Source organism: Mirounga angustirostris, unplaced genomic scaffold, assembly GCF_029215605.1.
Source record: "Mirounga angustirostris isolate CCGP_5_RB_7025 unplaced genomic scaffold, mMirAng1.0.hap1 SCAF_9, whole genome shotgun sequence".
In the NCBI taxonomy this organism is placed as follows: Eukaryota; Metazoa; Chordata; class Mammalia; order Carnivora; family Phocidae; genus Mirounga; species Mirounga angustirostris.
Genome location: NW_026991717.1, coordinates 143,711,960 through 143,723,401, shown reverse-complemented (window position 1 = coordinate 143,723,401; position 11,442 = coordinate 143,711,960). Strand labels below are relative to the sequence as shown.

The window sequence follows — 11,442 nt, the reverse complement described above, 5'->3', positions numbered from 1 at the left end:
AAGCGGCTTGGGCTCCATGGGTGTCTGTCCCCGAGGGCCCAGGTGAGGTGGGGCCAGGCTCCAAGCTCCTGGCCTCAGCCTACAACGTCCACCTGGGAGCAAAGCCCAGACCTGGTCTCACACCCTGCCCCCCCCCAACCCTCCTCCCACCCCTGGCGCTGCGGAGAGAGCCAGGGGCTCGGGGTCACTTCTGGGCCTCCGGTGCGGAGGCGGGCACGTGGTTGAGGTGTCCCAGGAAGCGCAGAGTCGGGTTCTGGCACCTCTGCGGGTGGGGACGGGGAGTTCGGGGCTCAGGGTCTCTGTGACAGCGCGGCAATGGTCCGGCACCCAGGAGCTGGCCCAGACCCCTCGCCACCGCCCCCTCCCACCCCCTCCTCCCACCCGGTCCAGCTGCCAGAAACAGGACTCAGGAAACACGCAGGCAGGGCACGCCGGCTTTGGATACAAAACTGTAAACACGAGTCTTTAAAATGACAGAGGCCTCCTCAGCCCCAAACTCTGAGCCAGAAGCCCCCACCGAGGGGCCCCCAAGGGGCCAGGCCTCCGCCCGCTCCGTCCTCCCTCCCGCCCCAGGCCAAGCCCACGGCGGCCCACGCGCTGGGGAAGCGGGGCTGCGAGTCCGCGGTCCGACGGATTCCTGAGACGAAGAAGCGGCCGCGGCCCCCGGCCCCGTGGGGAGCCCGCCCCCACCCCGTCGCAGGCAGGCCGCGCGGGCCCGGTCACGTGCCCAGGGCGTCGCGCGGGGGCGAGGGCCCGCGGGGGCGGCCGGGCGGGCCGTGCAGCGGCGGGGGCGGCGGCGCGGAGTTGCGCGGCGGGGGCGGCGGCTGCAGCTCCAGCGCGAGCGCCGGCGGCGGGAAGTCGCGCACCTGGCGGCGGTACTCGAGGAACGTGCAGGCCTTGGTGGCCAGCGCCACCACGTTCTTGCCCACGAAGATGGCCGAGACGCGGCTGTCGCGGAAGAGCGCCATGTTGGCGGCCCGCGCCAGCACGGCCACCACGTTGACGGTGGCGAGGCTGAGCACGGGGTAGAGCATCATCTTCTGCGGCGCGATGTGCTCGCCCTGCATGCTGACCTCGCTGAGCGCCACGCACGGCAGCACCAGCAGCAGCATGTAGCAGTAGAAGAAGGTGAGGCCCTCGGCCCAGAGCGGCAGCCCGGTGCGCGGCGGCTCCCACAGGTTGGCCTGCATGTCCAGCAGGTCCAGCAGGTCCAGCGCCACCCAGAAGAGGCGGCCGCGCAGGTCCTCGCGCTTGCGGAACGTGCGCACGTAGTCCATGCGGTCGAGCGCCACGAGCAGCAGGAAGAGGCCGGGCACGCACACCGACAGCAGCAGCGTGAGCGCCTTGCGCGCCACCGGGTCGGCCGCGCCGCGCCGCGCCGCCTTGTAGTTCTGGAAGATGAAGTAGAGCTTGATCTCCAGCACGAAGATGTACAGGAACCAGAGGATCATGGCGTAGCCGCGTTTGGCCGTGCGCACCTCGGCGCCCACCCACACGGCCACGTAGCGCAGCACCAGCAGGAAGCACACGTCGCCCACCAGCACGATGATGCACACGCCGATCTTGCGCGGGCCCTGGTTCTGCTCCACCAGGTACGCGTCCATGACCGCCATGCTGCCCATGATCACCAGCGTGGTCAGGCACACGTGGCGCCGGTCCGGGGGCGGCAGCACCATGGTCGGCCGCCGGGGCCCCGGCCTGGGCGCGCCCGGCCCCCACGCGAGGCGGGACGAGGCCCTGCGGCGGCGGCGCTCAGCCCGCGGGCATGGCGCGATGGGGCCTGTCCAGCCGCTCTGAGGGCGCCACCGCTGCGGGCTGGCGAGCTCGGAACCTGGGGAGAGCAGAGGGGACAGTGAGGGCGCAGTGCGGGGGCAGCCTCCGCCCTCCGCGGCCCCCGCGACGTGCTTCCTGCGCGGGGCGCTGTGCGCGCGCCGGGCGCCCGGGGCCTCTGTGGCGCGCGCGCGCCGGAGCGCGCGGGGCACGGGGAGTCGGGAGCAGGGCCCCCAGGGGGCGCTGCAGCCCCACCTGAGACCCGAGACCTGGTTCCCGCCGCCGCCAGGAAGGAAACGGAACGGAAGTGGTTTCTCCCCGCTGCGCGCGTCCCCGGGCCCCGGTGGTTTGTCCCTGCTGGGCCCACGCCGCCGGCCCTCCGGCGTCCTCTCCCCGCCGGGCGCCTTGCCGGGCGGGGAGGCGGGCCCGCGGCCTCCTGTCTGCGCGCTCGGGGGGCGCCGGAGGCCCACGGAGGCCCACGGAGGCCCAGGCCCCATCCCCGGCGCGGCGCCCGCGCTCCCGGCATGTTTTCTGGTCCAGGACTGAGGATCATCCCAGTCCTGCGGATCCTCTCCCAGCAGCCTCCTGCCCTGCCTCGGCCGACTCAGTACCCCCTACACACCCGTCCACTCTCCCCAGGCCGTGTGGACCATTCCCAGTCCCGTTCCCACGAGGGCTCCCCTTGCCTACGGAGGCTCGCGCCCCGGCCGCGTCTCCCGCCAGGTACACCGCCCCGCCTGCGCGCCCGCACACCCACACTGCCCTGTTACTGTGAAGGGGTCCCTCCCTTGCACCTTTGGGGCCATCTCAGGAAGCCCGCCCTCCGCTGCCCCACCCGGACCTTCTCTGGGCTCTGCAGCCCCCGGCCCCTCGCACAGCCTTGGCACACAGGCTGTCATGACTGCGCGGGTCGGTGTCCCACAGCAGACTGGGTCCCCACACCTGGGCCCACAAGCCCGCACCCTCTGACCGTCACTTGCAGACTCGCTTGCACGCGCTTCCAGCCAGGCCCCCTCACCCCGCCTCCCCTTTCCACAGCACCCTTGGCCCTGGGCTCTGTTTACTGCCCTGTCTAGACAAGGACATAAAATTTAATGTCACCCGTGACTGTGAAGCGAGTGCTCAGCCTGGCCCTGGTGACACCACTGCCCCCAGGACTGAGGAAGGAGGTCCTCCTCCAGATTGGCACCTCCATTCCCGACCTCAACGAGGCTGCTGCCCCACCCAGCACCCGCCTCCCAGGGGCCCTGCAGCCACACACAGGACCCCCACGCTGTGAGTTCGGACACCTCGAGTGGAGGTACCTTGGGGGGGAGCGCCCTATGCCGCTACCTCCACAGTTCCGGGAGCTCCTGCGCCCCACCCACACACTCAGCCCATCTTCACCCACCAGGTGGAAGCCCCCTCCCACCCGGGCCTCCTCGGGCCGCCGCAGCCTTCCTGCCAGGCCAAGTAGCCAGAGAGCCACTGCACCGCTAACCCCTCCCCATCCGCTCCTCGGCGTTCTCGTTCCCTCTCTCGGCCACTCGTCACACCCGGGCTGAGGATGCCAGGACAGACCCCATCCCGACGGGAGCCCGCAGGGGGAGCCCCCGCCCCTGCCCCAGGAAGCCAGAGCCAGGGCCTCACCAACCCTCCCGCACACCCTTCCCGGCCTCTCCCCGGGGACCTGGCCCCAGGCCCTCCTGCCTTGGCTGTCCTGGCCGGCCCTGCGGTCCCCCGCATGCCCCCTGCCCGCCCCCTCCCCTAGCCACCTCCTCGGTGCCCACGGGTGGGGGCAGGCAGGAAGGGGCCGCCAGCCCCGACCAGACCGAGGCTGCTCCCGGCAAGCTGCGTCTCCGCCCTTCTGCCCGCAGCGCCCGCGCCCCCGGCCGGGGCCCGCCCTGCAGCACCGCTGCGCGTCCCAGCCCCTGCGCCCGGGCCCCTGCTCGCCCCGCTCCCGCCGGCGGCCCCGCGCCTACCCACCGCCGGCCCGCGGAGCCTCCGCGCCGGGCCGAGGCCGCGCTCCCTCCGCTCTGCTCGCTCCCCTCGCTCCTCGGCACGGCCCCCACCAAAGGCCCCGCCCTCGCCCAAGGCCACGCCCCGCGCGGTGGGGGTCCCGGCGCGCCGCCGCCCCCCGCAGCGCCCGTTGCCACGGCGACAGCCCTGCACCGCGGCGGTGCCCGGGACCCGCGGCCCCGGGGAGCTGGACCCCGCCGGATCCGCGCGCCATCCCTGGGAAGCCTCTGCACCTTGCTTCACCCCACAGCCGGGATCTCTCGCCCGCGGGCCCTCAGTCCCGCTCACACTCTGAAATCCCACTGCAGCCCCACCCAGGCCGCCCACCAGGGTGACCCCACTCGCCTTCGACAAACAGCCTGAGGACCCAGTTCCCTGCAGCGGAGCTGGTCCCGACGTGGGGCTGGGCTGACCACTGGCCCTCTGCAAGTGGCCTGTGGGGACAGAGAAGTGGGGTGGGCCTCTGGGCCCCGCATCTCAAAGACACCCCGAATCCTGGATTTTTTCAGACTTCCTGAGTTTCTTCTGAGGGTGGAAGACAGGTGGTGGGTGGTCCTCGTCTTCTTCAGCCATGCTGGGGAACGTTTTCCCCCAACCCCAGCCTGTCCACCCTGAGCCCCCACACCCACCCTGTCGCCCTTAGGGTGGAGGAGGGGAGTGCACCTGCTGCCCTCCCCAGAGCTGCTCCCACGTGCCTCCGTTCCTCCCTCCGTCAGAGAAGGATATGCAGGGTCAGAGAGGTGAAGGGTCACCCAGCATCCCCCTGATGCACAGGGGTGAAGCATGACTCACACCCAGGTCTGCTGACATTGAGGCCCTGAGCGCTTCCTGGGTCTGTGCAGGTGACCCGTCCGGCCACCCTCCCTCCACACGGGGGCCCCAGGGACATCTCGGTGCCAGTGGGAAGTGAGGACAGCTGGCCACTGGGGCCATCCAGGAGCAGCACAGCTGAGGTGCTGTGAGAAGCTCGAACCCTCGGGATGACTGGTTGGGAAACCAGCCCCCACGCCCACTCACACCGTCGCTGCCATTTCCCTGCCTTTGTGTCCAGGGAGGGGCCCCACAAACCTCAGCATGGTTCCTCTCTCCCAGGGAGGCCTCCAGAAGCCCCAGCCCTCAAGGGACAAGAGGCCTGCATTGAAAGGCCGCACGTGCAGCATGGAGGGAGGAGGGGAGGAGGCTCAGGCATACAGGCCCCACCTGGGCAGTGGGCAGCACCAGCTGCCCCCCGGGGCGGATCCACCTGGCAGGCCCCGGAGGCAGAGGAGGGGCAGGTGGAGTAGGAAGAGAGCCAGAAGCACCTCCCTGTGTCCTCCACTCTCAGGGAGGGGCTGCCCCCCCAGCTTCTCGCCCTCTGCCCTCCCCCACATCCCCCAAGGGCATGCTCAAAAACCCCTGTCTTTAGCCCCAGACCTGCAAGGCTGCTTTGGTGCCCCCACCACCCCAGCACCCTGTTCTTGCCTCCAGTTAGACAAAGCCCAGGCCTGTGAAAGCCTGCCCTGTGTCTGCTGACCTCACTGGAGCTCAGCCCCCTGACTCTGTGTTTCCATCTGCTCCAGGTGGAGGGATGAGGGGGTTGGGGGTGTGGAGGTGTGTAGGGGTGAGGGGTGGGGGATGGAGGCATGTGGGGGTGAGGGGCTTGGGGGTGGAGGAGTGAGGGGGCTGGGGGGTGAGGGGGTGGAGGGATGAGGGGGTGGGGGATGGAGGTGTGTTAGGGGTGAGGGGTGGAGGAGTGGGGGGTGAGGGGGTGGGGGGTGGAGGCGAGGCCCTTGCGGGCAGGCCCAGAGCAGTGGGGGTTGCAACCCCAGGCAGGGGCAGGGCAGGCTCCTGGGGGACAGTCCGTTCCTTGGCTCTTCATGCTTAGGCTTCCTCAGCTTGTGGACGCCCCACTGCCATCTGCCGTGGACACTGCGGGGCCTTTTCCGTGTGGTGAGGACACGTGTCATGCCGGAGGGGCCCCCCTGGTGACCTCATCTTCACTTGACAACATCTGCAAAGCCCTTGTTTCCAAATAAGGCCGCCTTTGGACATGCCAGAGTTTAGGAGTTGAAAGTACATTTTGGGGGACATAGTTCAACCCAGAAACACTTTCCCAGCTTGCAGGTCTGCCTCCCACTCCTAGGCCTGGCTGACACCCGCCCCAGCAGCGCTGACCCTGCCAGCCCCCCAGCCCTGTCTCTGACGACAGCCCCCCATGGCCTGGCCAGGCCTCGTTTGCCCGCCGCACACACTGTCCCGGTGTCTCCCCGAGCTGCAACACCACTGCCCTCGTTTGGGTGCAAGCCCGGCCCCACGCACCTCACTCGAGGCCGGGCTGCCACCCAGCTGCCACCTCCACGCTGGGGTGTGGCCACCTAGCCGCAGCCCCTCCCCACTGGCCAGCGCTCGGTGCAGTGACCCAGCCCGCCTGGAAGGCTGAGGACGCTGAACCAAACCCCCAGGGGGAGCGTGGGGAGCCTCACGGTGCCTGGGTTCCCCCAGGAGAGAGCAACCCCCGTTTCTGGCCGCTGTGCCAACTGAGCTGAGTGCAGGTCAGCAAGCTCTTGGAGGGCCCAGGGTGGCAGCCGCTCGGCCCAGAGGGCTGGGGTCTCGGGCCCTGAGCTGGCTGCAGGTGACCGGGGCGGGCCTTACCTCCAGTGTGCAGCAGCGAGCACGTGGAACCGCTCAGGGACGGAGGGATCTCCACGCAGCCCTCAGGCATCCCAGACACAACAGGGCAGCACACGGGCCTCCGGGAGCGAGCCAGCAGAAACACTGACGGAAGCCGACAGGGACTGGAGGCGCCAGCCGGGGTCCCGGATGGGGCCCTGGAAACCGTGCATGCCACAGAGAAGACCAAAACTAAGGATCAAAGGAAGCATTAAGAGCAGAGTGGACACCCCGGGGGAGCCCTGAGGATGGAGGGAGGGCGGTATGGAGGGCAGGGCTGGGGACCACGGAGGGGAGAGGACGGAGAGGGGTGGCTGGAAGCTATACCCCGCGTGTCCTTGGAAGCCCAGGCCCCCACCCCAAGGCACAGCGGCACTCTGAGGAGGTGGCTGAGAGGTTTCTCTATCTGTTGAAAGCTGCCAAACCCTGAATACCCACCCAACTCCTGGCATTTATTAAAAACAAAAACAGAGCTGCACACCTCATATAATCTTTGTCTTTGTTGAAAACCAGAGACAGAAAATCTTAAAAGCCGTCCGACGGCAGAAGTCTGAGCGTTCTGTGACGGCTGACTTCTTGGCCGCAAGAGCAGAACCCGCCCGACAACGGGGTGACTGGAGTGACGTCTTCCATCCGCTGGAAGAGAATAATTGCTGTGTCGGCCGAGTAACGGCCCCAGAGACGCCCTAATCCCCAGCACGTGGGATCGCACTGCTCGGCGCGGCTGCCGGGACCCGCGGGAGATTGTCCCGGGAGCCGTGAGGCCGTGGGGGCTCCGTGGCACTGGCAAGATGGAGGCAGGGCCGCGAGCCCAGGAGTGTCTCTGGAAGCCGGGAGGGCAGGGCAGCAAAGCCTGCAAGGGGGTGAGTCCGCGTCCCTCTCACGCGAGGCCCCGCCGTTCGGCTGCAACTCCTAGCTCACGCGGTTGCTGGCCAACAGCACTTCTTCACTCAAACAGGAACCGGGGCATCTGCGGCAAAACGGGTGTAGAAGATGCCCTTCCGGCAAAGAAGAAAATCCCAGGACGAGGCCAGGCAGGCAAGGAGAGCAGAGAAGGTGTCGTCGTCGTGATGAAATGCTGAGAAATGATAACGGGTAGAAAACACAAAATTAAAGCGTGACCCGACGGCAGCACATCAGGCCAGAAGGAAACCAGAGAGGGTGTCGGCAAGCTCTGGGGACGGAGCGAGCCCCTGGACTTCCCACTGCAGCAGGAGGAGCCCTGTGGAGGCGTTCGTACAGTCGGCCCAACGACGAACGACAGGGAAGAGAGGAGCAGGTGCGGAAACGAGAAAACCATTTCAAGTGGCAGATGGAAACCCTATTAGCAAATAGAATCAATCAACATAACAAAAAAGTAGTGCAACCACGTGGCCGGTGTCCTAGGAATGCAAGGCTGGTTTGGAAAACAAATCAGTGTGGCCCACCATGTCAACATCTAAAGGAGAAAGCATGTGACCCTAGCAGTTGATGCAGAAAAAACATCGCACAGAATTCAACACCCATCCATGATGAGCGCTCTGAGCAAACAGGAAACAGAAGGGCATTTACTTAATCTAATAAAGGGCATCTACAAAAAGCAGCAACAAATCAAACAAAAAAAAAACACAGCTGACGTAACACCAAAGGACCGAATGCTTTGCCTTAATTGTGTGTGAATTAACGAGGACAATGTACACTCTAGTTAGCTACAGTAGAGGAATCTGGCAGATGCCGTTCCGACCGCATAATAAAAATGAGTGGCACCCATTTGCAACGACGTGGATGGAACTGGAGGTTATTATGTTGAGTGAAATAAGTCAAACAGAGAAAGACATGTATCATATGATCTCACTGATATGAGGAATTCTTAATCGCAAGAAACAAACTGAGGGTTGCTGGAGTGGGGGGTGGGGTGGGAGGGATGGGGTGACCTGGGTGATAGACACTGGGGAGGGTATGTGTTCTGGTAAGCGCTGTGAATTGTGCAAGACTGTTGAATCTCAGATCTGTACCTCTGAAACAAATAATGCAATATATGTTAAGGAAAAAAAAAGAAGAAGGTAGCGGGAGGGGAAGAATGAAGCTGGGGAAATCGGAGGGGTAGACGAACCATGAGAGACGATGGACTCTGAAAAACAAACAGGGTTCTGGAGGGGAGGGGGGTGGGAGGATGGGTTAGCCTGGTGGTGGGTATTGAGGAGGGCACGTTCTGCATGGAGCACTGGGTGTTATGCACAAACAATGAATCATGGAGCACTTCATCTAAAACTAATGATGTAATGTATGGGGATTAACATAACAATAAAAAAATAAATTTGAAAAAAAAATGAGTGGCACCAACCGCGGGGCGGATTGGCCTCGTGGGCTTCCTGGCGTGGCACGCTGAGAAGGCGTGGCATCCCTCGTGTAATACCCGTGCCCACCAGTTGGAGGACATGATGGAGGGGCGTTCTGCAGACCGGTCATGAAAGTCAGGAACACACAGAGGAACATTCCAGATGGAAGAAGACTAGGGAGCGGTGACTGGCGACGCACACAGGAGCCAGGCCTGGCCGTGGACCCACGAAGGACGTGGGGAAGCTTGCGTGGCCCCTGCAGATTAGACGGGGACACTGGGCCCCAGTGGTTTCCTGATTCTGAAGGTGGAACTGAGGTTATGCAAGAGAAAGTCCTTTTGCTTCCGGAATACTCTGAGCTTTATGTCTGCATAACAGGTGTATGTCTGCAGCCTGCTCTCCAAAGGTACGGAAGCACACGTGTACAAACACACGTGAACGTACGTATACCGCACCTGTTACACGTGCATACGTGTTACATGCGTGTGGAGACAGAGAACAAAGCGGTAAAGTGTGGGAATCCAGGTGGAGGCATATGGAAGGTGTGGGTATTATTTGAAATTATTCCTTAAATGAAGTGTAATTCTTCACATTAACAGGTTAAATGAAGAAATAAGACTATATCAGGAGATGCAGAAGAGACATTTAAGAGAGTTCAGTGACTGTTGGTGGTGTGTTAAAAAAGCCTTCAGCGGACTAGGAATGGAGCAGAGTGTTCTGATCTGATGGAATGTGTCTACAAGAATCCCTTGCAAGGAGCAGTCCCGGGAATGAGTTGGAAACACTCTCTCTGAGACAGAAGCAGACGGACGCCGGCGGGCGCATGGGCTCAGCATCGTGCTAGAAGCTCCCGGAAGCAGCGCTTCTCTCAGGAAGCAAGGAAAAGAAACAAAAGGAATAAGAATTGGAAATAAAGAAATGAAGCCGTCATGAGATGTTGCAGGCGGTGCCACTGGGTGCTTGGAAAAGTCCGAGGAATCTGGAGAGGAATGTTCCCAGTTAATAAGTGAGTTTAGCGAGATCGTCTATCTCAGGTCAGTACGCAGAAGTCAGCTGTGTTTCTGTGGCTTTCAGCAGAGTTAGTTAGAAAACTTATATGTATGCGTGTGTATATAACCCACACACACGTGTATCTATTCATACTCTTCGTAATACCGAGGAATAAATCCGACAAAGGAAGTATAATACTTCTATCCAGAAAACCAGAGAACGTTAATCAGTTACACCTCAACAGATGGAGATGTGTTCATAAATTGGAAGAATCAATATTATAAAGCTATCACGTCTCCCCAAACGGATCTATGCAGTCCATGTAATTGCAAGCAAAAAGCCAACAGTTTTTCCCAATATGTGACAAACTGATTCTAAAATGTGTACGGAAATGCGAAGGGCCAAGAAGAGTCAAAACCTTCGTGAAGGGGCGCCTGGGGGGCTAGGTCGGTGAAGCGGCCGACTCTCGATCTCAGGGTCCTGAGATTGAGCCCTGTGTTGGGCTCCACGGCAGAAGTAGAACAGGATGACAAGCTTACCTAAATGGGTGGAGACCTGTGGTAAGGCTGGGGTCATGACCACCACGTGGCATCCACGGAGCGTGGGGAGAGGACGGCAGATGCGGCCAGGCACGGAGGCGCCCACCAGACGGTAAGAAGGCAAATCACAGACAGGAGGTGCTTTCTGCAGCAAGAGGAGCGACGAGGACTCGCGTCCAGAACGCACGAAGAGCCTACACCTATCGGTAAGAGGAAAGACAACCCAACAGGGAAAATGGGGGGAAATGCGAAGGGGCACTTCCCAAAGGGTCAGTCACGAGATGGCCAACATCTCTCGCCATCGGTGGGGCTGCAGTGAGACCCCACCGCCCACCCCCGGGTGCAGCTGCGCAGCCGAGTGAGGTCGGGGGTGAGCTGGTGCACCTGCCTAGGAAAATGGGCCTCGCCTCCCGCGGCCGGGGGCTTGCACAGTGTGTGCACGCGAGCCACCGACGGCCGTAGAAGCATTCCTTGAAACCGCTAAAACTGCAAACAACCACGTGTCCCCCCAGCACAGAAGAGGCCGATGAGCCGCAGGTGTCTGCACCTGCATTCCGTGCGCAGCAAAGATGACCGCCGTGCAACAACATGCATGAAGCTCACACAGGAAGAAGCCAGACCCAAGGGAACATAACGGAGGCCTCCCTAAAGCTCAGGAACAAGACGGAACTAAGCTACGGTGTTGACAGGTGCGTGCTGAGGTGCCAGCCATGCGGAAGGGCGCTCGAGCTCCGCGGACCGTGCACTAGTTCCTGTCCCGCGTGGGGACTCCACGGCGTGCATTCGGGGTCATTCGCTGAGCTCAGCACCAAGGACTTGCAGCTTTCTGTACACATATGTGCTGTCGTTCACAATAAAATGCTCCAAGGAAAAAAGTAACAGAAAATGAAAGAAGATAATGGATAAAACATTTTTTAAAAGATTGTATTTATTCATGAGAGAGAGAGAATGAGCAGGGGGGAGGGGCAGAGGGAGGAGCAGGCTTCCCGCTGAGCCGGGAGCCCGACGCTGGACTCCATCCCAGGACCCCGGGATCACGACCTGAGCTGAAGGCAGACGCTTCGCCGACTGAGCCACCCAGGCGCCCCTGGATAAAACATTTTTAAGTATGGCTCAGTCGGATCCCGGCAGCAGCTGCGGCGGCTCTCATCTCTTCTGACTCTCCTTGCTTTCTCCCT

At 62.6% G+C, this 11,442-nt stretch overlaps 1 protein-coding gene across 3 annotated transcripts; it reads right to left on the bottom strand.

The window, feature by feature from the left end:
- Window positions 1–436: 436 nt before the first annotated feature.
- Window positions 437–3,806, bottom strand: TMEM121 (transmembrane protein 121). 3 transcript variants are annotated; one of them, XM_064571736.1, is made up of 2 exons: window positions 3,736–3,806; window positions 437–1,831 (listed from the first exon to the last, which is right to left on the bottom strand). In XM_064571736.1, the coding sequence occupies exon 2, from the start codon at window positions 1,674–1,676 to the stop codon at window positions 720–722; it is 957 nt and encodes a 318-aa protein (XP_064427806.1). In that variant the 5' UTR covers window positions 1,677–1,831; window positions 3,736–3,806; the 3' UTR covers window positions 437–719. The 3 variants fall into 3 exon arrangements, with proteins under 3 accessions (XP_064427806.1, XP_045758010.1, XP_064427807.1); XM_045902054.3 differs by having other exon boundaries at window positions 3,732–3,802; XM_064571737.1 differs by lacking the exon at window positions 3,736–3,806 and adding an exon at window positions 3,075–3,293.
- Window positions 3,807–11,442: the final 7,636 nt, after the last annotated feature.